The 27,179-nt window shown below is 44.8% G+C and overlaps 6 protein-coding genes across 6 annotated transcripts; 4 read left to right on the plus strand and 2 right to left on the minus strand.

Annotated features, from left to right (window-relative positions):
- Window positions 1-216: 216 nt before the first annotated feature.
- Window positions 217-3,948, plus strand: TREMEDRAFT_20822 (uncharacterized protein; the record flags this gene model as incomplete). Its single annotated transcript, XM_007008042.1, has 13 exons — window positions 217-313; window positions 364-380; window positions 449-812; window positions 858-896; window positions 947-959; window positions 1,004-1,095; window positions 1,200-1,420; window positions 1,473-1,580; window positions 1,677-1,836; window positions 2,050-2,290; window positions 2,508-2,982; window positions 3,157-3,662; window positions 3,882-3,948. Coding segments are annotated over 13 exons (2,400 nt in total), but the record flags the coding sequence as incomplete, so codon positions are not given.
- A 2,010-nt stretch (window positions 3,949-5,958) lies between these two features.
- TREMEDRAFT_35664 (uncharacterized protein) lies at window positions 5,959-9,793 on the plus strand (the record flags this gene model as incomplete). The annotated part of the gene is made up of 9 exons (XM_007008050.1): window positions 5,959-6,031; window positions 6,353-6,580; window positions 6,943-7,136; window positions 7,262-7,583; window positions 7,679-8,052; window positions 8,142-8,274; window positions 8,422-8,649; window positions 8,902-9,053; window positions 9,197-9,793. The coding sequence occupies 9 exons, from the start codon at window positions 5,959-5,961 to the stop codon at window positions 9,791-9,793; spliced, it is 2,301 nt and encodes a 766-aa protein (XP_007008112.1).
- A 1,566-nt stretch (window positions 9,794-11,359) lies between these two features.
- Window positions 11,360-13,445, minus strand: TREMEDRAFT_45988 (uncharacterized protein; the record flags this gene model as incomplete). The annotated part of the gene is made up of 5 exons (XM_007008076.1): window positions 11,360-11,472; window positions 11,707-11,755; window positions 12,308-12,478; window positions 12,812-12,994; window positions 13,284-13,445. The coding sequence occupies 5 exons, from the start codon at window positions 13,443-13,445 to the stop codon at window positions 11,360-11,362; spliced, it is 678 nt and encodes a 225-aa protein (XP_007008138.1).
- A 415-nt stretch (window positions 13,446-13,860) lies between these two features.
- TREMEDRAFT_72508 (uncharacterized protein) lies at window positions 13,861-15,779 on the minus strand (the record flags this gene model as incomplete). Its single annotated transcript, XM_007008159.1, has 6 exons — window positions 13,861-13,992; window positions 14,093-14,413; window positions 14,646-14,741; window positions 14,956-15,379; window positions 15,430-15,495; window positions 15,627-15,779. 6 exons carry the CDS (start codon window positions 15,777-15,779, stop codon window positions 13,949-13,951), a joined length of 1,104 nt encoding a protein of 367 aa, XP_007008221.1. The 3' UTR covers window positions 13,861-13,948.
- A 379-nt stretch (window positions 15,780-16,158) lies between these two features.
- TREMEDRAFT_66099 (uncharacterized protein) lies at window positions 16,159-22,176 on the plus strand (the record flags this gene model as incomplete). The annotated part of the gene is made up of 4 exons (XM_007008160.1): window positions 16,159-16,235; window positions 16,431-17,221; window positions 17,263-21,471; window positions 21,851-22,176. 4 exons carry the CDS (start codon window positions 16,159-16,161, stop codon window positions 22,174-22,176), a joined length of 5,403 nt encoding a protein of 1,800 aa, XP_007008222.1.
- Window positions 22,177-22,988: 812 nt separating this feature from the next.
- Window positions 22,989-27,173, plus strand: TREMEDRAFT_35729 (uncharacterized protein; the record flags this gene model as incomplete). The annotated part of the gene is made up of 7 exons (XM_007008058.1): window positions 22,989-24,314; window positions 24,465-24,854; window positions 25,068-25,271; window positions 25,646-25,914; window positions 26,077-26,402; window positions 26,630-26,809; window positions 27,034-27,173. Coding segments are annotated over 7 exons (2,835 nt in total), but the record flags the coding sequence as incomplete, so codon positions are not given.
- Between the last annotated feature and the right edge of the window lie 6 nt (window positions 27,174-27,179).

Below are 27,179 nucleotides of genomic sequence, written 5' to 3' on the forward strand. Positions count from 1 at the left end.
TCTTGGCAGTGTTGCAATATCTTAACAACCAAAACACTGGGCAAAAACACGCAGAGTAACTACAAGCAGGCCATACAAGGTCACGATTACAGATCAGATACCGAGCGAGAAGGAAAGATCTCTGACGGATAACGAGGACCCACCATGCTAGACTTGCTTACCCCTCAAGCATTGGCGACAGGTGAGTATCCCACCTCAATCATACGTTGATCGTCAGTCGGCCCCTTACTACTCGAGACCTTTCTCAAGCATTATCTGGCCCCTTCCAGGGTCAAAAACAAAGCTAGGGAAGATGATATCTTATATGACGAAGGTGCGTTCTTCACTTTTGAGTGGCTGGTTCATTGCTAAACCTCTTACCAGCTTTTGTTTTGATCAAAGTACGTTTGATCCCCTCATCAATCTCATCTCCTCTAGGACCCGATTGTGAACAAAGACTGATATATAGACTTTCCTGGAAATATCCACTCATCATCCCGTCCCCGCACTTCAAAGATTCGGCCTGGTCCGTACTCCATCACCACCGTGGATAGCAGTACATCGTGTCCTCATCCCCGACCAATGTCTTCAACAATCAGCACAAAACCTCATTACGGCCTTTGGAGGTGAACATATGGCGTACAAGATTGCAGGAGGTAGTAAATGGTGGCAAGTACGTGCTGGACCCGGTGTTCAAGCAGAGTGGATCGTCATGAAGAAAGATTGGAAAGAATTAAGGGAACAAGAGAAGAAAGAACAGTCTGCACAATATGCAGCTCGCAAAGCGGGATTATTGATGACGGATGAAAGTGGGTCGAGTGATGGTGGGGAATGTGAGTGATTCATGGTCTGATCTTATGGTTTGATAATGACGATAGTCCGGAAAGAGATGGACGAGTTGAGATGTATGCTTTACAGTCAGTAGTTTTTGTTCCTTTGTCTGCTTGAAGATCGGCTGATGAGATAGTCCATGGTGGAGCGTAAGCTGATTCATGGTATTGCGAAGCGCTAACTTACATGATAGGTATTATTGGGGATCTATCAATACCTATCGGTATACGATTTGGCGATACGCTCGAAAGATGCACGGAAGATGTTTCGCCGTAAATTACAGAAGTCAGTTTTTGTTTCACGTCCCTCCCCTCTGCTGGTAGTCGCTCAGCACGTATACATCCTTTCGTCCCTAGGCGAGATAGACGATCAACAAGCTAATCTCTCAGAAGCTCCGCAATATCCATTCCCATGTGCCATACAAGATTGCCTCGCAGCTTATCTCTATCTCATCAACCCACCCCCGGGAGCAAAACACAAACCTGTAGATCCGAAGAACATGGTCATCGCTGGTGATTCAGCCGGTGGGGGATTAGTCTTGGCTCTTTTGCAAATCTTGAGAGACACTCCCGGTTTACCACTCCCCGCGGGGGCTGTTTTGATTAGTCCGGTCAGTATTTTCCCAACTCACGCCTATGGTGAGCAACGACGCTGACGCCTAGTGGAGCGATCTGACACATTCGTTTCCGTCAATCTTAGAGAATACGGCAACGGCGAGTCCAATCCTCCTCAACCTTCAATCTCCCCCAATATCATATAAGCTACATATTGTAAATAAGCTGATAGATATAGGATATCGTGCCGCCTTATTCATTCATACACGTGAGTGCTGATCAACGTACACGATTTTTAATCTCACCTACCAGAAACCTTCATCCTTATGGCCTCCACCTCCTCCCGACCTTACGGCCGACGTTCAATCCCGTCTTCGAACTCGTATACAAGAAGCAGTCCATCGTCTCCGACACGACTCTCATCCCTCCACTCAAACCTCTTCTTCTTTGTCACCTGATGCTGTTCCTAGCGGTAAAATGGATACTCAAGAATTGGTCAAAGGTAAAACCCACTCCAACACACCTGATAAGACAGAGATCCGAGCGTCTGAACCGGAGAAGACCTCTTCGCTGCCACATACTGAAGTAGGTATGATGAGGGAAAACGAACATCCTTCCCCCCAAGGAGAATCATCACATCATCCTTCACGTGCTAATCCTGCGGTGATGTTTCAACATCTTCAAGATATTGACAAATCCGATAAAACGCCTACTAGATTAACCACACTGGCCCAATGTCATGAGCCTTTGAATATGAATGTTGAAGGGAAAGAAGTAAAGTTGGATACACAAATACAAATGTACGCTACGAATGCACAATTGTGTCATCCTTGGGTATCACCGGTCTTGGGGTATATGGGGGGTTTACCGCCGCTTTATATCTGTTGTGGACAGAATGAAGTATTGAGAGATGAGATTATTTATCTGTGAGTTGTTTTTGTTCACCACTAGTCTTTGCCCTTCCTTCTTTCTGCAATGACACAATGATTCCCATTTTCGTTGGAGTAGCTTGAGAAAAGGTTGATACGTACTCTTTTATGCCTGTCCTTCACAGATGATGATGTGTTACTCAATTTGAGGCCGGGTCAATTACGAACATATCAAGGGGAAAGACGAAACTCAAAGAAGTCAGGCTAACCTCAGTGCACACAAAGCTGCTAACCCTTCTGCCTACCCAATCCGTCCTGACGTCCGTGCAATGGTTCCATCTTTGATCGATATCGAGTCGAAACATCCCCCCACAAACGTCCATTTACAAGTCTACGATGGTGCATGCCACGATCTTCCGTTATTCAGTATGACGAAATCCGCTCGAGGTGTTTTCCGTGCGATCGCTTCGTTTTGTCGTTTTTGCACTCCTTCAGCACCTGGATCTTTGAACGTTACCCAGGAAGAACTATCTCAACATCAATCAGGTCAGACAACTCCAATAGCTTCAGAAATGTCTGGGACTTCTTCTCGGAACCATACAAGACCTTCATCCCATCATTCATCTTCCTCTTCCCTGCATGAAGACTCTCGGATAAATTCATCTCCAATTCATATCAACACCGAACCGTCAACTGAAGATTCCCGTTTGCCCTCCGCTCTTCCTTCGTCGATAATGACTCCGACTATAGTATCCACACCTACTACCTTCTCTCCCATCGATTCGACCGACTTTCCCGCCCGCTCAACCCCACATAACTCAGACTCCCCGTTCAAACATAATAACATCTTCCGTAATCTCACACATCGTACTCGTCCCTTCATGTCTCAACCAAACTCCAAAGAGCCTTACTTCGGTGGGCAGAATAACGACCCGATGCAACTGCCCACGAAGCAGCCTCCGAAAGTAGTCTCGGGAGATGACGCCGGTCCGCGGTTCGACCACGACAGATCGTATCAATCGGACTCTAAGGCATTACCAGGTACAGCAGGACATCCTTCCATTTACTCCGGTCCTGTTCCATTCGGCGAGATTCATATGATACGAGAAAGAGTTACCACAACAGGGGTGTGTCGACCTTTGGAATCTCCCTCGGAATTAGGAGCTTTGACTATGCCAGAGGATGAAATAGGTATGTTGAAAGAAGGTCCTGTGATGAGGTTCTTGAATGGCCAAGCATTATGGGATAAGAGATATAAGAGGACCATTAGAAAAGTGGCTAAAACGAGGAAGAGGAATTTAGAATTGGCAAAGAATAAAGATGCGGGAAAACTTGGTAGGGTATGGCAGGAGAAGTTGAGAATTGCCAGTGGGAAGGTGAGCAAGTCGAGTCGACGAGGGAAAGAGTCTAGAGGAAGAAAGGCAGGTGAGTTTAAGAGGGAAATTGATGTTAGACCTGGAGATAAAACGGTGAATGAAGGTCTGCAGTCAAGGCTGGGTCCACCGGCCGATAGGGTCAATGTGGAGGGACCACAGGAAGTTGATGGTATAGAAGGATCTTTGGGAAGTGTATCGGGAGAACAAGATCATTCAGATGGAGAAACCAGTGAAGAAGAAGATGGATGGAAAGATGAATTGTTGGATAAGAGTTGGAGTTGGAAATGGGCTTTGGAAGGGGAAGCTCCTCCACCCAGCGCAATAGTTTCAAGAAGGGATTTTGTGAGTCAATCAAATGTCTTCTCTATCTTTCAAGCTCTTCTTTTCTACCTCGCATTTCCATGCTGTTCCTCCTAGCTCTTATTCTTCTTTCTCCAAATCTCTATTTTCGTTACCGCCACTTATCTTGACACTCCATTCGAGGTGGCATGTTCGGTAACGGTGATTCGTCCTAGGAGCAGCAGGAGCACCTATCATGTCGGTCAACAAGGCAAAGCTGATCTTTAGGGAGAAGCCCGTTCTCTAGCTCTGATGGCAGACCGAATGGAAACTTCTCAATCGGGGTTGAACGGTCTTTCCATCTGGGTCGGGCTAGCTTCTTTCTTCTCTTCATCAAGCGAGAGGGGTAAAACTGCGGAAAACCTGAAATTGGCAAGGGAGTCAATGCAAGAAGACAAGAAGAAGTCTATACAACGTAGGAGAAGTAGTCAATATGAACTTCGATCTCCTATCAAACAAAGGTCCACCTTGGCTGATGAGGCTGTCGTTCACCCGAGGTCAAGATCAAGGTCCCCTGAGAAGAGGGTAGAGGAGAGGTCTGATCGATCGCGTTCTGCGGGAAAGAGGAGGTTGTCTTTGAACTTGAGATTGGGACGGTCGAGATCTTTACGAAACACGCCTGAGAGTGTAGGAGAGGAGGATAAAGAGTCGGGCAGAACGGATGATGTGCAAGATACCTCACCTGCTAGAGATAAGGGGGAGAATGAAGTTTCCAAAGGCCCGGAGTCTGGATCGATAATCGATATTGTGGATGGTAGTGAAGGAACGGGTCGTCAAGGCGTTATGCAGATGGAAGGAGGTCCCACTACTAGTAACTCCCCAGGTCATAATGTGGTCCTAGGCAAGCCTATCACCTTATCGAGCTCCCTTGACACCTCTCCGTCAGCCGACAACGAGGTCGACAATCGAGAATTTACCATTCGTACCTCTGGGAAGAATCCTCACTTCGAAACACCTGAAGTTCATCCCAAAACCAACTCGGATGATGAAACACGCCTTAGTCCCTCTTTGCCCACGCCAGCGGTCACAAAGAACACCGATGGGATTCCACTGTCATCCGAAACTGCAGGACCCGGTGATCTCCCTTTGACAGAGGAGAATTTTGAGCAGCAAGAAGAACAAGCTCGATCAAGTGAGACCATCCAGACGCCGCTTACACTAAAAGGCCAGGGAGGAAGTACGCCTCCAACTTTAGTAGGATCTCACCTCAAAGAGGGGAATGTGACACCGCCTTTGGAGACGCAGGTGGATGAGGGTCCGTCTGAGAGGATCAAACCCGGTGAGATGGGGAGAGAGGGGGGATTGAAAAGGGTTTGGAAGAAAGTCAGTTCGGTGTTGCGGACGAGAAAAGGATAGATAGAGTGGATGTATCTGATATCTTTTTGACAATTTTCAATACGCATATATTGACATTGAATAGTAAATGACCAATGACATACGTATTGCGGGTTGGAAATTATTGGGGGCCAATTGCGAAGTATGACCCAGCCGTACACTTCTAAACAGACGAGGGAGCAGTGGGCTTGTGATGGATGGTAATGGTTAGGAAACAATTACACACCAATTGTCAGCTCTGAGGTGAAGAATGAAGTAGGGAAAGGATGGTGGTTATACTCACGTTGACATGATTCTCCTTCTTACCATTCTGTCCCTTAAGTTTCCCACTACTCTTTCTCATGTTTCCAATTGGCCCTAGGTGCATACTATACCTAGCTTGAAGGGTTTGTAGCACGTGAACTTGTTGAACAGTGAGTGACTTAGTTATGGTATCAAAGACAACGCACGGTATGTTCTGTGCGTACAGTGACGAAATGCCACACTGCCACATTCCTCCTTTCCCTCCTCCCCCAACCTCTCTACTCCTCCTTCCACCGCCACCCATACTACTTCTCTATAGAGTATCACCCCCTCTGCTACCTCAGTACACAACGAGGGAACACTAAAGTCTATCTCTACTTGTTCTTCGAGACTTTTGTATGGTGTAAGAATACAGGTAAAGGTAGAGGAATCATGTCTAAACTCACGACCTCTTCTAAGAATGTGGATTGGTCAATGGATGAAAGAAAGCTCATGTCTGCTTATGGTCAGTCCTTTTCCTTCTCCTATTCAACAACTCCTTACCTTTATCTATTCTATTCATCGCTATTCTATCTCATTATCAATATCCCTTGTCGATTCTCACATCACATGAAATATCTGTTCCTCCACATACCTCCATCGCAACCTATTTTCGAGATCATGCCTGGAGCAGGAAGCTCTCTTTCCCCTCGTCACCCTCTACATCACACAGAAGTACTGTGGAGTAGTACTCTCAATGTCATGTTATGATTCTGAGGACTGAACGGTATCTCTCATGGCGAGATTGTGAAGCTTTCAGGAAGGGACAATCCGACCTAACGACCAGAGGACATCTCCGAAAACCGTCTGAAATCAGCCGATACAACTATAACCCGTTGGCTCAAGAAACATCCGAAATCTCAACCTGCTCTAGTCCTCAGAGCTTCTATACTACAAAGAGCTGGAGAAACGGAGGAGATGGTGGTGGCTGCTATTCAAGAAGTCAGAGGGACGGGAAGGTTGACAGAAAGAAGTTTGGCTTGGATAGGTATGACATGTAAGAATATCGGTAGGAGTTAGTTTTTTTTTCTTTCTTCCCTCTTCTTTTCACCCTTCATCATCCTCTCGTTCTAAGGTATCATGACACGAGTCTATGTCAGTTTTGTCTTGCCTTCCTTTCGCTTTCCCGATAGCTTGTCTTACCTCACATTCCAACGCGAGGCTCGTTATGAAATGGGAAAATGGAATTCGTTGCTCTATCTAATATGGAATGGAAATCTTTACTCTATCGGGGATGGAATGTGAACTTTAATTACCAAAAATGTAAGATAAGGGGAACATTAGTATCATCTTTGATTATCCCCTTCCCTATGGGGACAATGTGGACATGAGATTTCTCTTCAATCGGAAAATGTTAGAGGTAAGATTGACCCTTAGTCGACATCGCTCTCACCATCCTCGAAGAAGCATGGACAGAAAATCCCGATTCTGAAGAGATAGGCGATCAATTGTTCCTTACTTCTATAGCGGCAAATGACAAGATGCGCATGATCAGCAGTAGTAAGAAGATGTATCAAAAGACTAGGAATAAAATTTGGGCTAGGGTGACGGCTTATTGTGAATGGGCAACTGTGAGTGATATTACCTCCGTTTCTCTAATAAATCTGATCTATTCTTGGTCCCTTTCGGTGTTGAACAGGAAACCAGCTGGTGTATCTCAAAGTCATACCTATATTCCTCTCCGCTGATATCTCAGAAATCCCCAGCACCATCGACCACCGAAACTTTCCCCTTACAAAAGTCATTCGAAAACCTCAAATTCGCAAACCTCCTCTTTGAAACCACACTCGACTCAGCTACCACCACAGATCACCTTTGGCTCCGTCTACAGATCCTCTTGGCATGCGGGGAGGAACAAAAGGCATGGCAGACGGTCAAATTCATCACTAATGGTAGTTTGAACAGACTTTGGTGGAGGATGGAAGCTTGTAAAGTCATCGCTAAGAGATTACAAACCCCAGGAACGAGTTGGGGTTGGGAGACAGAGTTTTGGGAGTGGGAGATGAGCTGGACTGAAGGTAGATTATTCGAACCTGTTGCGTGGGTATCTCTTTGTTCTTTATTTTACATCTACGTGAATGCGTTTGGTCACCATGGACACTTTGACTGATAGACAGACAACGAAATTACGCTTTTTACGATTATTATCTTCTCGTCTCATCTCATCTATCTCAATCGGATCCCGATGCGACACAACGAGCAATCGTATTTTTGGACAGCTTAAACACGCAGATCGGAACGTCCGAAAGATCACCCTCTCTTGCCCGACTCAAACTTGAACAAGCACTCCTGAAGAAGAAAGATCCACTGGCTTTAGATACCAAAGCTTGGACCGTACTCATTCAGCAATACCTGGGACGGTTTGGTGATAAAGGATCCATCCTCACCGAGCTGGATTGGATAACGGATATCGATACTCCTGCTCCTGATCCGGAACGACTCACCGCCGTCCAGGATGTGCTACGGGGACGAATAGAAGCGAAGTTTGTGAGTGCCTCTCTCTTACTTGATTTAAAGTTGTCGACCGAGGATCCAAGAGGTGGAACGTGAGATGACAAATTGGAGCTGACGCATAGCTCGATCAAAAAACATACCTCGAATTTGCGCATGCTCATATTTCTTTGATACGATACAAATCTGCTATCTGGGTACCGACATTGAAAGAGATTGAAGAATGCTGGGAGGTTTACATGAGTGGAAGGCAGTTTAGTGAGTTGTTTCTTTTACCCGTATTCTCATCCCCTATACCGTTACTGTCATGGAGAGATATGTTCGGCAAGGGTCTTGTCACAGTCATGTGCTTGCGGAGATGATCCATGCAGACATAGACGAGCTCGAACAACAGTTGATGAACAGCCGCCAATATGCACAAATCAGACGTTGGCCCAAATGTCACAATCGGCCTAGCCGTCGTTCATGTCTTATTGGAACTTTGGCACTTGGATCGAAACGACCAAGCTTTGTTGACGGCGGTATTGTGCGCTGCTATCGTCTCGAGAGATAATCTGGCTTCGGGAGAGGTCAATTTTTTGTTGGTGAGGTTGTATCGTTTGCTCGGTGAGTGTTCCGATCCTCATCTTTTATGTCCCGTCTCCACTCTTTGGCTCATGATCAACCTCACTCTTCCCCTTCCCAGCTCATGGACTCATTTCCTCTCGTCTGGCTTTCTTCCTTTACACTCACACCCCAAGAAGATCGTAGCTTGGTGTGTAACTCAGTGTATAAGATGGGAAAGTTGTGGAAAGATGAATTGCATTGACCCTTGAGAGTTGATGAGGGAGAGGATCAGCTCATACTGACGTAAAGGCGCACCGGGCTCTGCCATACCTCCTCTAGATACTTTGGAACTTCGAGATGTTCAGCTAGACACGGTCTTACACGTGCTCGTGGATAGAGGGGGGTTTGAAGCGCTCATAGGGGGATATACTGGAGATATGGTGAAGGTTTTAAAAGAGAGGGAGAATACATTACGGCGATCAGAGAGAGACGTGAGTGGAGTTTCACCTCGCACTCTTTCTTACCGTTGCCTCGTCGAACAACTCCTTACACTGACAGCATTATCTTCCATTCGGAGTGTTTAGTCGTCGTTTCCTTGCGTGTCACTATCGTCGGTAAGATCGCTCACCCCCAGTTACCGGAGTATATCAAAGATTGTATCCGACACGAAACATATTCCCAAATCCACGGTATTCGTCAATTGCATCATTCCCTCTCATATTCCCTCTCCAGACTCATCGGGTCGATAGAATCTAACCGAATCGGGCTATTCGAACCGGGCTTCGTCGGTCCAGCCCCACGGGTCATGGTGGAAGACGAGCCGGTGATGGATAATAGAGATTGGGAATTGTTACCTGGTTTAATGGGACGATTGAAATTGAGAGAAATCACAGCTTTGGGTCCGGAGGTAGATAAGCATTGGGCTAAAGCTTGGTTGAATTTGTATGCTGCTTTGAATGAAACAGGGGAGAAGGAAGTGAAGGGGGTTGCCAATGATGTACCCTCGGTACGTTGTGTTTTGTTTTACCAATCCTCTGATATACCATTATCTTCCTTCATCTTTGCTTATTTTCGGAAGTGTCCAGATAATCTTTCAAGTCTTCTTACTCTCTCGCGCATCTTCATGATCCGCATAGGCACTTCACTTCGCACCCGTCTCGCGACAGGGCGTCTTCTGGGGTATGGAGTAGTGAGATGGTGTCTTCACCAGACAAGAAATGGGATAGACTAGTCTGACCTTTCAGATGACAGAATGCGAATCATCTCTATACAAATCTTCCCGATCCTTGATAGACCATGTCAACTCGGTACTCTTACCCCCCAACACCCGACTACCTATTTCGGAATCAGATCCTCTTATCGAACCTGTTCCCCTGGAGAGGATCTTCGTAGGTGAGTAAACTACTTCCTTGCTTCTCACCCTTCTTACATGTGTTTCTACATGTCATATATATCATGCAAATCGCATCTCTGCTCTCAGCTCGGCTGTGGGTGATCTACTGGCTCAGCTAACGTACTAGCAAACTTCGGATTTTGTCTTGCTAGAACTACTTCGAGATGGCATTTCCTCCACGCTGTCGGGTGTTTGGCAGAGGTACGTCGCAAACCACATTTACCATACTTGCCTCTTCTTAAAACTTTCATCCCTGCCTGGGGCTCTAACTCCTCCGGTCCCCTCCCCCCTACCTCCCTCATCCCACTGAACTTGCTTTCAATGAGGTTCAAATGCCACAGCGCAAGATGAGTCGAATGGCTCTGACAAAGCTTCCTCCAGCCGTCAGCTACTTGGAGTCGGATAGAATGGGCAGGGGTGAAAAATTGTGCTGACCAGATAGCTGTACCATATATTTCTCCGTATACAACGAAAAGTCTCTGCTATCCCCGTGTCAAAGGGTAAAAAGAAGACATCACCCATTTCCACCTTATCTGAAGAGCTCAATGCTTTGAAAAGAGATTATGATATCCGTCTTGGACCCGTTGTCAAGTTGATGAATGAATTGGTAGAGGAAGAAGAAGATTTATACGTACATCCTTTTTTCAAGGTCAGTCTTTCTTCCCAATCATCACGTCTTTGTATACTCATGTTCAATTGGTTTGTTCTCCTCACCGTGGAGGAGAGGTCGTTGTAAGGATGATGACTGATGAATAGGGAGAAGAAGTTCATGTGGCTCGTATGACTTTGGAGAACATTCGAACCCATCGTAAAGAGGCTTTGATAAATGCGAAGAAGTTACTTCTCAAATGAGATTTTCCATTTATGATGGAAGCCAGGTGATGCATGAGGTATGGTTCATCATCGGTGCATGACCGTCGAAGGTACGAAGATGAGTTAGATGAGGGTTGACATATGTATGTACGTACTTTGCATGAGCATGGATGAACGTTATCACAACTTAATCTATGACCCATGACCATGTTAAAGTATTTTGGCAAGTCGACCCTTTTCGATGAGTGTCGCAGATCGCAGAGCAATTCGTGCACATGTTAGGGGTGACACATGCTCGTCCATCGTCAACCTATGAGTCCGGACTGTCAAGGGATCAATCTACCGAGTATCCCAAGCGTTCGACTAGAGCGGAGGTGAATCGTTCAGACTTAAAAAAACAATTTTGTCTGCGGGATATCATGATCGAACGGCTGAAGCGTATCTCGGAAGTCAGCTCAACCCTTCCCCCCTTTCTTTCTTTCTTTCTTTATTTCTCTCTTTCATAGAAAAACCCTTTGAACCTTTTTTAAAAGAAGTAAGGAAGAAAGGCCCGACAAAAAAGAAACGAAAAGAAGATCGAATATATACAACTCACTCTTTCATCTTTTCCAAATCATCTTCATCTAAATCACTAACGTTTTCCCATAATTGATCAAATTCAACATTTAAAGGATCCATTCCCTTCGTTCTATCCTTTTCTTCAACTTCTTCTTTTCCCGATATACCTCCTTCTATTCTTATCTTACGCTCTACTGACGAAGATGTATGTCCACTACCACCGCCACTGCTGGAACTTGAGTTCACGTTGCGAGTATCAGAAGAAGAAGAAGGATGAGGAGGTGGAGGAGGTGGAGGAGGGGCCATATTACCTCTTCTACCTGTTGAAGGTGATGCTGGTGTGAAAGGTGATGGAGTTGGAGAAGGTTTGGTAGTGTTACGTAGTGGTGGGATTGGTAATATCCATATACGTTCTCTTAGACGTTTATGCTGTCTTGTCAGTATTCTTCATAGTGAGGTTGTCACGTTTGTAGATTCTACAAGATTGATGGGGAGATGAAAGATAGAGATGAGAGATGAGAGATGAGAGATGAGAGATGAGAGATGAGGGATGGGGGATGGGGGATGAGGGATGAGAGATGAGAGATGAGAGATGAGAGATGAGGGATGAGAGATGAGGGATGAAAGATGAGAGATGAGAGATGAGAGATGAGAGATGAGAGATGAGAGATGAGAGATAAGAGATGAGAGATAGAGATGAATAGAGAGAGAGATAGAGAGGCGAGTGGAGAGAGAAAGAGGGAAGTTAAAGCCGGAACTAAAGTATCAAGTGGGAAAAAGGGAAAAGTCGAATTGCTGTAAAACGTCAATCTCTCCCGGAGAGGGTAGAGGTTCAAGACCAAGGCCATCAGAAAGGTGAAGGCCGAATCGTTTGGAGGAACAGCAAGGATTGAGAGGTTCTGAATGTTGAAATGGGTAGAGAAAGACATAAAGGGGGAAGAAGAATGAACATTACAGACAAAAAAAAAAAAAAACACCAACTCTTTCTCTATCTTCCTCCATTCTTCTCAAAATATCATTCTTTGAAAAAGCTTGTTCATGTGATCGTTTCTTTTCTTCAATCTCTACAAACCTATGCTTTTCTAATTTCTCTAATGAAGCATCTATGATATTGGGATCTAAGATTCTTCGAAGACGCCATGATTCGAGGATCTGAATATCAATATTTCGAATTGTTTCACTTCACTTCATTTTCAACTTTATACACATTTCTCTCTTCCCAGTAAGACTAATCAGCGCTGAGCGTGAATGAGAATGCGGTCCAGATACAGATACAGATTCTTTCATTCCCAATCATATATCATGAGATTTGTCCATGAGTCATTGTCCATGAGCCGTTGTCCATGAGTCACTGTATGAAACAACATCTGGTCTGAAAAGAGACGTCTTTTGAGTGATTACTTCCCATCGTGAGGAATGAGGATGTCAATGGATGAGAATCTCAATGGATGGAAATCATCTTACAAGGGCTGATGGATGACTCACTTGCTTAGCAGCTTTTAAATTCAAGATACCTTCTCTAGTAGCAGGAACGACATTTTCAACTACTCTACTTAAATCCTCAGAAACGTGTTTGAGATAAGGTGCGTCAGGTGGTCCTATAGAAAGACAAGCGTCGAAAAGAGAGTCTAGTAGGTAAAGAATATTGATACGAGTATTGAGAGAAGCCTATGAATCAGCAATTCATTTCATCCCGACAGTAGAGTACTCGTACTCGAGTGATTTGGAAAGGTCAAATTATAGATTCTAGAGTTTGGGATGAGGGCGAAAGATAATCTATCTTCTCATAAACCCCATAAATCCGCCATTCACACAAAAAAAAGCATAGGGACAAGAAGAGATCATGAGCAATAAAGGAAATAGTAGAACTACAGAATACCTTGAATAAATCGATGATGGAATAGATAGATGGATATCTTAGTAAAGTATGAAAAGAGAAACCCGGTGACGGACTCACCTTGGAACATTCTTCCATAACACATTCCCATAAATCTTCCCCACATCTAGATCCATACTTTACTGCGAACCCAACTACTTTATGTATACTCTGTTGTGAAGCGTTCAATCTTTTTAACAATTGTAAGAATTGAATTCGGATTTCGAATGGATCGAAAGACATTGTTTTCGCAAGTAAGTTATGTTATGTCACTTTGTGTCTTCCGTCTTTACCAATGGTATGGTATGAACAGCCGTCGTATGAGTTGACGATGTAGACGATGTAGACGATTGAGTGTTGGTTCTGTGTTTCGGCTTTGTGACTTTCTGTTTCTAGTCAGCGATGATGAAATATGGAGATGGAGATGGAGAGGAAGATGTAACTCACTGGATCACTGGAAGAAATGGAGAAACAAACCTGACGAGTTGAAGTACAAATGCTAAAAGTTGAAATGTCAAATTCAGAAAGTGACATCGTACTCAACTGAAGCAAATGTTGTGAAACATCGATCATGATTATCTCAAGTGTAGTTATAGATGCCAAGTCAAAGTTTGAAATGTATACGATAGAGATAAGGTATGAGTAGAAGATGGGTTCAAAATTCAAAGTGATATGCATAAATCAAGCTCTTCTCCAACGTTTCTTCTCTATCCTATCGCTGACTTCCAAATGCAATTCTCTCCCCCTCATTGTTGTTCTCGACAACCCACTCCCTTCTCTTTCCCACCATCTACTCCCACTCATCTCCCCACCTCCTTCATCCCCGCCCACCAAATCCACACCATCCCGAGTAACCACCGACTCTGTTCTCATACTTCCCCGAGACACACTTTCCGTGGTTCGATCCAGTCGGAATGAACCATTGTCCACATCCGATGAGACTCTCTCAATCCCGCTCAGACCTAGAGGACACCACTTCAAATGTTCACTGACCAAATCAAACGTTCTACCTTGTGAAAAAACCCACAATCCTACTCGACGGGTACAGATCCTACACCAGACCATATCAGACGGTGGGGCACTGGGATTGGCTATAGGGGGTGAATTGGGGGAATAGGGATACCAACCGAATAGGGACATAGCTGCTGCTAAAGGGGTGATGGAGGTGTTTGAGGGTTTTGATGGATGGGGTTGAGGGTTTGGAGTTTGTTCTGCAAGAGGGTTTGTAGACGTGGTTACAATAGAGGAAGGGGAGGGGGAACGGATTGGTAATGGTGAAGAAGGGGAAGACGGTGGTGGTGATGAAGAAGATGTTGAGGAGGAAGATGACTGATGGTGCAGGAGTGTAGATGTGAGAACCAAGAGTTGTTTTTCCCCCTTCACATCAACAACAAGTATTGTGATTCGGTTGAAGACTCACAAGAGGACAAGTCCATTGGATACCGGACGAAAGACATGTTTGTATATGCGAGGCTAAAGGGACAAGACTAGAGGAGAGTAAGGGATGAAGTAATCGTCGTATCTGCCCATGCATAGCCACTACCATGAGCTTTCTTTCTCTGGATATTTCGCGATCAGAGTCCAAGTTGACGAACAACAGCATGGATATCCGAGCCAAGTCATAATGACAAGAACAAGCAGCTTCACAGTGAAACTTCGTGCGGGACAAGCAGCAGGGATGGGAAACCTCAGACCCTAACGAGCGAAATGGGACAGAGAGACGAGGTAAGAACATGAGAGGTTCCGAACTCACTAGGACTACTCATATACCTCCACCCACATCCTCTCTTATGTCTCTCACTCAGCCCTTTTGCCAATCTCCTCACAACCTCCCTCCTAATTCTATCATCCGCAATCTCCTCCACACCTTTAAGATCCCACACCATCCCACATTGTTGGCATTTCACACTGTGCAGAGTATCCGCCGTCCAGCCTCTCAAACTGAAATTCAACGAGTCGAGAGGGGAAGTGTCGATGGAAAATGTTGACGGGGTGAATGTTCTCAATCGGGCAAGAAGGGCCAGAGGAGAGAAAGGGAGAAAGCTGGTAGGTGGGAGTTGAGGTGGAATTTGGGTGCTGAGGTAGATTGTCGGTGAGCGTGGAGGAGGGGAGGGGTAAATATGAGTTTGTGGGTGGGATGGGTACAGGAGGGTATCAATTTGAGAGAAGAGACGTTTCTTGTGGGTTAGTAAGGAACATATGATCGTGTCGCAAAGGACAGACTGACTTTGGTGTATCTCTCAGAAGGGGGTGAGAGGGTATGCTCGACAATTTCAATTTCGGGAGGTTCCTCCTGAACATCAGTTACCAGACAATCCTTGAGGGTGAAGGCCTCTGTCGGATATACCGCTAGATATACTTTATATATATGACTGACAGGATGGAGGTGGGAACAGGAGCGAGGACTTGGGGAGTTGGACTTACCTCTGAGATGGATTCCCAGTCTGCATCATCATACATCAACTTGAACACATCTCTCAGATCGTCCTCCCCATCATCGCTCATTTCTGAGTTGTCTGTCGACTCGTGAGTGACGGTTGGGGTTATCTCATTTGTACTTGGTATCAGACTGGACATTGGTGGTGGTTGGTAGTTTCAGACGGGAGGGGGAGGATGCTGTAGGGATAGGCCCGCGGAGCCTTTAAGACCTAACACAGGCCCACAGCCGGGGGATACAGTGGTATAGTGAAGAAGAGATGCAAGGGGTGATTAGTATTTTAGATTACCTAGTAATAAGGATCATTAGGATTAAGTTTTGAAAATCCTAATACTTGAGGTTTTGCTTCCGCTAATAACCCAATTTCCCCATTTGGACCTGGGACGCGTCGTTGCCAAGTTGACCAAAAAGTCGACGTCTTTCTCCAACGAGACTACTATATCACCACTACTCCTCCTCCCTACTACCACCTCATGATTAGTATTCTTCCCTTTTGATATCCTGATATCACTCTATACCATGTCATACCTCGATCCGAGAGAACTGAACCAGCTGGCGGCATTGGCTGCAAGAGGTGGAATAGGAGAAGCCATAGCGTTAGTCCTTCCTCACCCCGTCTCTCTCCCCTCTTCATCCTTTCCCCATATGTTAACATTCCCCCCTCGCCCCGCTTCTTACTCGACCAAACCTTTACTAGTAGCTGAATACCGTGGAGAAGGGGGGTATAAGAGGATAGGAGTTACATGTGGCGAGATGAGACAGAGTGTAAGATATTGACTGACCCAAAACAGTCTTGTAGATTGTGTCGCTGAAGCGCCCGATCAGTTGATGTACATCAAAAACGATACTCTCGTCCTTCTTCGTGACTTGGGAGATATCCTATTGGCTTCTTGTGAAGGTGTAGTAGGATGGGCTAGAAAAGATGGTTTACGAATACTTTCTTTAGCTGGATCAACTTCTATATCACCTGATCATCCTACTGGTTTAAGGACGGTAGTGGTTTCACCATCTCCACCAACCAATCATATTCATCTTCCACAACTTGACGACCATATCTCTTCTCCTGTTCCCCTCGCGAATCCATCACCTCCTCATGTCAAGCCTACGAATCTTGAAGGCGCCTTTCATCACAGCCCTCACGATGTCAACCCGGGAACGACGGATGCTCTTAAACCCACCCCCGAGTCTAAGAGATTTCGTCGAGAGGAACACGTCGATCATGATTTATTGGAACTTGATATCCCTAATAGATCTCCTCATCGTGCTTCCGGTCCGTTCGACTTGGAATCACCTTTATATTCCCCTTCGGTCCATAGTCCTCAATATCATCGGGGAGCGGAGGCCGATGGATATTTTGGAGTGAAGAATCACCCTTCATACAATGACATCTCTGACCCCGCTATGATCCGAGAGCGAAACAATAAGGAAGTAGCGGGACACCAAGTCACGAGGAATCCAAGAAATCGTGACTCGACTTTCTCGTCCGCAAGTAGCGACGCATTGGGTGGGATAGGAGGTTTCATGATGGCTTCGAGGGGTGATTCAGAAGATGATCATGATTCTCAATTTGAAGAACTCCAAGGTGAGCTAATTTGATCGCAATGTATAGCTGATATATCCAAGACACACATACTTCACAAACATCTCATATGAGTGCGTCTTATCGCCATAACCCTCAGTCTGTCAGATCAACCACGACTTCTCCTTCAGATGAGGAAAGTGATAAATCACAAGATTGGGATATATATGATGATTACGCTAGGGAAAGTATGTATATCAGAAGACAAAGTATGGGGAAACGTGCGACTTTACAACCCAACGGGAAAGAAATCACTTTTCACGCTTTAGAAGCTTTGAGGAATCTCCCAGATCCCGAGAATGTTCAAGAATCTCGTAATATCGATACGCCACCTCGACCACCTAGGAGGAAACCGGTGGGTGTTGAAATGAATGGTCCTGATAGACCTGTCAGCTCGGACAGGCATTCGGAGAATGGGTTCAATGATCAACACGTCGATGGAGGAACATCAGAGGAGATGATTGGTAAACTGGATGGAGGACATGCACAGATGGGGGACCTACACAGTGGAGAACATAGACCGTTGAGTTCAATCAGTATCAACAGTCTTGATCTCCCGGAAGAAGAAGTGGAGGATGATATGGGATTGGCTGAAGATCAATTGGTAGCGGAGTTGCTAAGGATGAGAGTCAGAAGACAAATGTCTAGGGATGATACATATCTCAAACCGGAGGCGGTCGCATCAGAGGAGATACCTCCAATTCCTTCGTTGGAAATTGAAATTACCCCTCCTCATATCAATCTGCCAGAAGCAGAGATCGTACGAGAGGGCGAGGATCAGCTGGAGGATGTCGACCAATCTGCCAACTCTCAACAAACTCCCGAATCGCTCAAATCCGAGTCCCCCCGTGCTCCAGGCAAAAACGAAGTGATGAGAGGACATCTACGGATAATCACCGACGAACCAACTTCGATCGACGATGAGATTTCGCCCCCTGAACGGGCTGAACTTACCCGGCATCATCCACCAGACGACGCCAAAATCGTCACGTCGCTCTCCAGTCCAGCCGATAACGTGACTGTGGAGCACTCTATGGTGAGGGTGCATTCACAAGAGTCCCCTGTGGATTTCGAACAAATCGACGTGTCTCCCGGTGGCAACGATTCTATTACCTCCCCATTCCCAGATGGTGATGACTCTATCCCATCTCGATCCCCAGACGGTAATGAAGAATCAGATCAATCTACCATCTTGGAAACCCCTCATGCGACAAGTGACGAATATTTGACTCGTACTCCCGTTATCGCCCCTTCAACTTCAACATCAGAGTCTTTCTCTCAAAATGAAATCTCCGCCACTAGCACTGTGGAATCATTCTCGAAGAATGAACTTGATCACTCCTCTGGTCTCTTACCATCTCCCATGCCTCTTGTACATTCCAAGCTGTCCCCTAGTATTGACATACATCTATCTCCTCCACTGGACTCGGACATCTCATCGAGCGACTTACCCCATCCCGATCCTCAACATATCCTCTCCACTGGTTCACCCCACTACCGGGCGGTTTTACCAACTTTGGATGCATCTCCGAACCACCATCTTTCTCCGAAAGTAGATCGGACACCGAACGCACATCTCTCTCCGAATCTAGATCCCAACGTGACGCCACTGTTGTCAGCCAACCCCTCCCCTTCTCCTGGTCATCGCCCCTGGTCCCCTAACTCGTCTTCGCCAAGTAGCATCACAGCTACCCGACATGCCGTCCAAGCTCATCGATCAGCTTCCACACCAGGAATGACGTTGGTAGGTCGGATCGAAGCTGATTTATCTACTTCCAGAGGTCCTGTTCCCATCACTTTTTTAGTAGGAGGAGCAGGAATGCCTTCTGCTTTACCTACCGGATTAGGCTTGGGATTACCATCTACTTCAAATGGACAAAGTAAGGGTTCTGGACATGGATCTAGAGATGGACATACACATACACATACTGCTGATCTTGGAAGAGCTACGAGTCCTAGTCCTCTAGGAGACGATTTGTTGATGATGTCGGATCAATCTAGATTCCCTATGCCACAGAGGAGTCTTACTTCTCCTATTCCTGTACCTGTTCCACGACGAAGTGCTACCTCTCCTATCCCGATATCGGATGTTCGACCATCTGTGACTTTGGTGAACCATTCGACGACATCTTCCGCGCAGAGGAATGATCTTTCCGATTCTGTATCAGGAGAGAATGTCACCTCACCTGGTTCTTCACAAACGAAAGGTACTACACCTAGATCTGTTCCACGTAGAAGTGCAACTTCTCCAATCCCTAGATCTGATTTAAAATCCCCGCCAGTGTCAACACCTCAATCGCATTCCTTCGTTACTCCAACTTTACCGAATAGGAATATCAGTCAAAACACTTCAACGATTGCATTACCACCTAGAACAACCAGTCATACCACTTCCACACCAGTACAATCCTTGCCGAGGCAGAACATTCCAATTTCGTCCGATCAGAAATCTCAAGTTATCGCAACACCAACTACGTTACCTCCTCGAAATACAAGTCGGTCCGTTTCTACACCTATTACACCTGTTAACAATCGCCCTCGGGCTAGATCATTCTCCGCAGCAGTAGCAAAAGCAGTAGGTAAAGTGAAAAGAGATCATACATCTCCATCCACAAAAAATACTCAAATCGTACCTCCAATACCTACCACGTTACAAACCCCTCTTTCATTACCTACCCAAGGAAAGAAAAGTTTGTTCGGGAAAAAAGAATCAAGTCATCCTCCTCTACCTTCTCCTATCACATCTTCCAACCCAACATCTCAAAATGTAACTATCGATGTCGGGCCTATACCTATTCCATCACCTAGCGTAACTATAACACACACACAAGATGAGAATCCTTCAACTAAAAACGATGCCTTCACTCCACCTCTTCCTAATTCATCACCTCAACTATTAGATTCTCCTTTCATAACTAAACCTTCAAATCCAGGAAATCGTACTTCTCCACGTAAACGTCCTACACCCATTTCGAAAACGTCCACATCGGCAATCTCAACATTCTCCAATTCTTCATTCCAACCACCACCATCATCAACTTCTACGTTCTTCTCAAACGAATCTTCAAATTCATTACCACCTCCATCTGCCAGATCATCAAGTTTTTCATTTTCTTCAAAATCTTCTAGAACACCAAGAAAAAGTGTCAGAGCTTTGCCGAGTCCTGTTTCGTACAAAGATTTCGAAGATACTGTTAAAGAAAATGGAATGGATTTTGAGTTGGTTCAACCTAAAAAGGGGTTGTCTGGAAGTAATTCTGAACCTGATTTTTCGTCGAATCTAGTTGGTTCGACTTCTTTTGATCAGTTGGATCGACACATCTCTCCAAATAATCTTCACCTTGGAACGAGTTCTCATCTTGCGGCTCAAAATTCAAATCCTTCCTCTCAAGGCCAACATCATCTCACTCAGACTCCTCAACACTCTGGTCATTCCTCTTCGCAGCAAAATGGTTCATCATCAGGTCCTTCTGGTTCTTCTGGTGACGTTGATGGGAATCACACTCGTCCAGGATTAGAAAGAGCAAATACGATGATAACCATAACGAGTCAAATAAGTAATTTATCACTTCGACTTCGAGACGAAACGGATGAATGGGGGTTTTTAAGAGATAAATCACCTGTTCCTGAAATATTCATGAATCGTTCTTCACCTGATGATCATCGCCAATCCGAGTCTAAATGGTTGACAATAATATCCACCACTTCTTCTCCCTCTTCTTCTTCTCCTTCTTCTTCTTCTTCATCATTCAATTACATATCCGTACCACGTAAAATCCGAAAATTAGTACTTGAAAATGGTATTCCTTCAAGTTTAAGAGGTAGAGTTTGGACATGGTTTCTTTCTTCTCAAATGATAGCTAGAAGAAAAGGATTATATCAAGAATTATTAGAACATGATAAAGGTTTTATCGATCAACAAATAGAATACGATATTAAAAAAGCTTTTCCTGATCATTCTCTTTTCTCCGAATCGACTTCAGACGGAATGATAGATTTGAGAAATATCTTGAGAGCAACTTCTACCTTTTCAAATTATAAACCTCAATTATCTTTGTTGGGTGGAATGTTTTTAATACATTGTGTGGCTGAAGAAGCTTTTTGGTTATTACAAGCTTTTGTCAATGGGGTTTTAAAAGATTGTTATTCTAAAGAAAAATCAGGTTTGAAAGGTGATATAATGGTTTTTGAAATCGTTTTGAATGGTAGTGAAGTTGGTTTAGCTGGGTTGTTTAAGGAAATAGGATTGGAACGTGAGTTTATTTTTCAACTTGAGGCGTATCTTTTTCCTTCTTCCAATATTGTTTTATCATGTGTGAAACCATCATCCTTTTACTTCTTCCCTTCCCCTTGACTATCTCTACGGCCTAGTCATTCATCATTTCCCAGGTCGGTCAATCGTCTTTCCTTCCGGAAGATTGATCACTCGATAAAGGATGTGTGTGATACTCGTCACTCTATCACATGACATGTTGAACACTTGTCACTCTATCACGCGACATGTTGAACACTTGTCACTCCATCACACGACATGTTTGATACTTGTCAATCTACAACGTGACCCGGGAAAATGACTGTTCCTTTCAAATGCCCGACATGTGAAAATTCAATGTCGATCACGCTAACACCCAGCCATCATGTTCCTAGAAAAATGGTATACTCAAATATTCATCCGATGTCTACCATGGCCAACTACATTACGTATAATAGACGCAGTCGTCTGTGAAGGTCCAAGGTTTTTGTTAATCTCAGCACTCACCATCCTCACCCTTTCTCGAGATAGAATCATGAGTTTACCCAAGAGGAAACAAGACGTTTTAGATTATTTGAATGATTTACCACAAGATTCTTTGTTCTTACCTGAAACATTTATGAAAGCTTGTGATATGGTAAAGTTTAAGGAAGAAGATTGGAGGAGGTTGAGAGTTGGGGTGGAAAAGGAGATTAATGGGGTTTGAATTGTCATCTTTCTTATCTTTCAAGTCATTTTCTATCATAAAATCACCAGTATTACTGTCTTTGTTCGACATACAGTACGAGTGTCACTACAACCATCCTACCCTGGGCGCATCTCATCTACGATACATTACATTACATCTTGTATAATCTTCGAAGACTCATCTGTATATCATACTATGTACATAACTTTGCATCTCACTTTGACATATGCATGTCATTGCTTAATACCCTTTTGTGTTTTTTTGCCCAGAATTTAGGTGGTTCTATAGATAGAACGTGCGTAACGGAATCAAAATTTACTCAAACTTGCCTGCTTCTCCCTCTTTTCCTCACCACCACTAAGTACTACTACTCTCTATCACCACCACTACTTATCCATGTGAACCACCTATATTATATCGTCTACTATCTCTGGTGGTTCTCGACCTTCATTACGTCACCAAATTGGAGGTATCACTAATCGACGGAATTCATGACTCCTCACTCGACTCTGTCCCTTTTGGTCCCTTCTACCCCAAGATTGCAGGACGGGAGATGCAGTGGACATCGGGTTGATTTTCAAGGGAAAAACTTCCAAGGACTATTCAAGACTCCCTTGAGAGATTCTTCACTTAACTAGTCTGATTCAAGTGGACGACGGTTGAACCCTCGTCGACATCCGAATTCAAGATCAACCCGTCTAATAATGACCCACAACACATCGCCTTGCCCTTCCACCACTCCCTCCATCCTCCCATTACCTATCCCTTCCACCATCCCACCTCCTTCTTCTCTCCCTGGTGGACATACTTCTCCCGATTCTGGATTCCCTATGCCTCGAATTGATACATCTCTACAGTCTCAGAGTTCTCAAGATGCACGAAATGAGGTGACTAAGGATGTCAATGCTTCCAACTCAACCCACCTCAACACTACTTCACATACCTACCCTCCTCATCCTCACCCCACTCACACAGCCTCTCTTGGCATTTCCGAACATCCCTCCAATCTATCCGCTTCACACAATCCTCCTCCACCCATCCTCACTCACTCTCCCATCCTCAATGTCCAACCTGAATTCGCGGAACTTCTCACCCCACTTCGACTCCGACGTAAACGTCGTCATCGACCTCCTTCCCATCATCCTAATCCAGATCTTACCAATAATTTCAACATAGATGACTCACACACCATCCATCCACCTGGTCCTTCTAAACAAGGTTGGTACACCGATACTGGAGATTTATACAGAGGAGCAACCTCTGATCCATTTTCAAACCCCACACTACCCCCAGCTCCCTACATGACCGATGACGACGCTATCACATTCGGTTCTTCTTCTTCTTCTTCTTCTTCCGCCTCATGGGCTTCAGGATTAGAAAGAGGACGTAAAGCCACCATGGCAGTTATTGGTAGAGTTGGAGAAGTTATAGGTGTTAGACGTGCTTCTTCAACAGACTCTCATGATTCTAGAAAAAGAAAGAGAATGTCAATGTCAGTTTCTAGAATGATAACAAGAAGTACTAGTGCTTCTACTGAAGACGAAAAACCTAAAAGGGAATATAAAACTAGGAAAAGAGGTTTCGTTTTGTTGTTACCTCCTCCTCCAGGACAAGAAGATAGGGGTTTGGGATTCCCTGTTACATCAGGAGATGAGAATCCCAGTGAGATGGATAACAATGAGAAAGGAGGATATCCGCCAGAGAGGGTCATCGTCTCTGTATCTCTACAAGAGGTTATGGGACGTATTAGGACTTTGAGGGAGAATTGGGAATTCTCAAAGATCCAGTCAGGGATATCGGTGGCCGATACGGACTTGGCGGACAGAAGAGAGAGGGGAAGAGGAAGAGGAGCGAATTCAGAAGAGACGAGAGGTAAAGGGAGTAAACCAAGACATCAATCTGAACAAGGTAGAGATATAAGGAATGATGAGATGAGAGGAAGAGGGGAGAGAACAACACCATTTATAAATCCTATGAACCGAGGAGCTGGATCAGGTAGAGGAATGCCTCGAGTTCAAATATTGAAAGAAGAAAGTATGATCAGACCTAAGAGCGTTTCGGATCTTATGGGATTACCAAGGTCCACTTCTGCTTCCACATCAAGTCTGAGGTCTTTGAGGGATGAACCGAATATAGGATATGCAGGGAATTCAAGGGTCATACGAACGGAATATTCAATACCAACACAACAACCTTTTCAACGTTCATCTCTTATCAATGCGAATCATCAAAACTCAAGAATGGAATCTCAAGCGAGATCAGGGATCTCAAATCGAACAACACATCAAAAAACCGATATGGTGAAGAAACATCGATCTAAAGGATGTTGGTGGTTAGACGTTTCTTGTCCTACATGGCAAGATCTTCGAGATCTAGGTGAATTATTATCTATTCATCCTCTCACTTTGGAAGATGTATTACAACAAGATCCAAGGGAGAAACTTGATACTTTTCAAAGATTAGGATATTATTTCGTTGTTGTCAGAGCGTTAGATGAAGGTTATTTCAAATATACACCAGGAGGAGGAAGTTCGACAAGTGTAGCGAGTTCTAATACTATGGTTAATCCTCAAGATCTTACTTCTCAACAATTAACCGAGAAAGTCGATTCGTCTCATCCTATTTCACAGCCCGAGGTGAAGGACGAGAAGGTCCCTTCAATCCGGATGATGGCGAATTCTGAACAAAAGACCGAGGTGAATAATCCTATATGTCAAACCAATACCTCATCAAACCCTCAATCTGAGTTACAGGGAGAACAATCGGGTGGTAATTTCGTACCAGAGGAGAAAGATTATCATGACGTAGAGACAAACAGAAAGAAGTCTTCTGGGCAATATGACATTTCACCACATTCAGAAGAATTGAGGAAGGCCAAAATGGATGATGAGAAACAAGGTCCAAGAGAGAGAATAGAAGATACAGAAGTTAAGAAAGAAGGTAGGAGAAGAGGTTGGGGTATGGGAAGGAGTTTAAAGACTGGTATTAAAACTAATTCATCTGGTGAAAAAGTAGAGATCATAGAGGATAATCCGGGGAAAGAAGGTTTAGAAGGTCTTGGTGTGGGTGGATTAAACGTTTATTTGGTCGTTTTTGCAGATGGGATCGTTAGTGTGAGTTGGGTGTTTTTTCTTGGTTTACATATTATATTCTTCCTCTTTACTACCCATCTCGATTTACCGTCCTGTCAATCTCATCACGTTCATCTCTCTCATCTCTCTCATCTCTCTCATTACTTTGACCCCTTTTATCACTTTTATCACTTCTGTCACATCTCTTCCCACGGTCTGCTTACGCAAAGAGGGGAAGGACCGATGTCATGTCTTGTTACCCTCTGCTCGTGACGTCGCGCAGTCCACCATTCCTCCCTCCCAATTCAACCTTCCTGCGTACATACGGGATCCCGTCCTGGGAGGGGCCAAAGAGCGGTATCACCCCTCGGAGCGGACCCAAGCTCAGTCCCTACCACCACTCCACTGACAAACAGTTCCACAACGATGACATCTCCAAACATACCAAACGAGTTCTAGACCGAGTCCTCTCCCTCGCCTCGGAAGAACATGGTTCCGATTGGATAGCTCATGGTTTACTCGATTCGATAGTAGACGCTTTCTTCCCTCTTGTGAGATACGTAGATGGAGAAGTTGACGAAATTGATTCTTTGACCATTGATCCTTCAACAGATCCACGTAATCTTCATCGTAATCTTCATTTACCAGCAGAATCAGAAACTACTTTGATTCCTTCTTCCCCAACGTTAAATAAATATCCAAACCCTGTCGATCCTATCATCTTGAAACCTTCTTCTTTCATACATGCCCCAATGTCATTCCTTCATACCCACGTCACCTCAAAATTCACTCCCAAAACTGCCCACTTCTCACTACATCCTTCGAAGCAACTACACAAGAAAACAAGATACGACGACAACTCACGGGATTATGGCAATGAACAAATGACAAAGGGGCAGGGAGAAACACAATTTGGACTAAAAGTCAAATTGGTTTTCACTTACTTACGTCTTTTCTTTCTTCCCACTTCATCAGCCACAAGACCGAAACATGAAAAAATCGCTCAGGCCGTATATGACAGAAGTACGATGTTGAGGAGGATTATGGATACAAGGAGGTTGGTCACTGGATTGAGTAGGTTATTGGGGGCGAAACATCAGGTGATTGGTAAATTGAGGAAAAGAGCTACGGAGAGTGGTGGAGGTGTTGAAGCGTATATTGGGGATGTGGAGGGTGAGTTGGATTTGTGTACTTGTCCATTTCCCCCTCATTCTTCTCCCCGCTACCGGCCTATCACACTTACACCCACCCGTGCACGCGCTCTCGCCCTTGGACCTTGATGATATACTTTCTTTCACGGAAGAATGCGACGTAGGGGTTTCGAAAAAACCCAGTCAAAAATCGGTCAGATTCTGGGGCTGTTATTGCGGGAATGTGTGGAATCCATCACTAACTCTCAGACCACGTACTCTTGCTACAAACCTCTTTGAATCACTACGAAGCCATTTTATCTCATTGTCAACCTGCCTACTTATCACAATTACGTGTATCTTTTGCCTTCGCTCGAGGAGGAACGGACCAAGCTATCCTTGCTTTGTCCACGGTTTCAATGTCCATCCTACCGATGATGTTGGTAATTGGTGAGTTGAGTTTTCTTTCATGTTGCTAAGCTTCCTCTCCGTGCCTCATATTTATCCTTGTTTGGAAAAACTCCCACCTTCGCTCACTCCATTTACCTATCTCTGCTTTGCACCATTCATCCGTCCTACTCATTCTCACTTTCTCCTTCAACTCGTCCACATCCCTCATCCTGCCATCTCCGTTTTGACACCATGCAAGAACGAGACCATAAAACTCATCCCAGGCGCATTCTCAATGAACATTCACGTACCTCGTAATGGAAGTCTTGCTTCACCTCACCGAGAACCAGACGGCTCTATTGCACCTTACAACGTATTCGCCTGCGTCGTAGTTGCCATCTTCCTCATTGGTTGTGCGATGGTGTACAGA

Source organism: Tremella mesenterica, assembly GCF_000271645.1.
Source record: "Tremella mesenterica DSM 1558 unplaced genomic scaffold TREMEscaffold_18, whole genome shotgun sequence".
NCBI classification, from domain to species: Eukaryota; Fungi; Basidiomycota; class Tremellomycetes; order Tremellales; family Tremellaceae; genus Tremella; species Tremella mesenterica.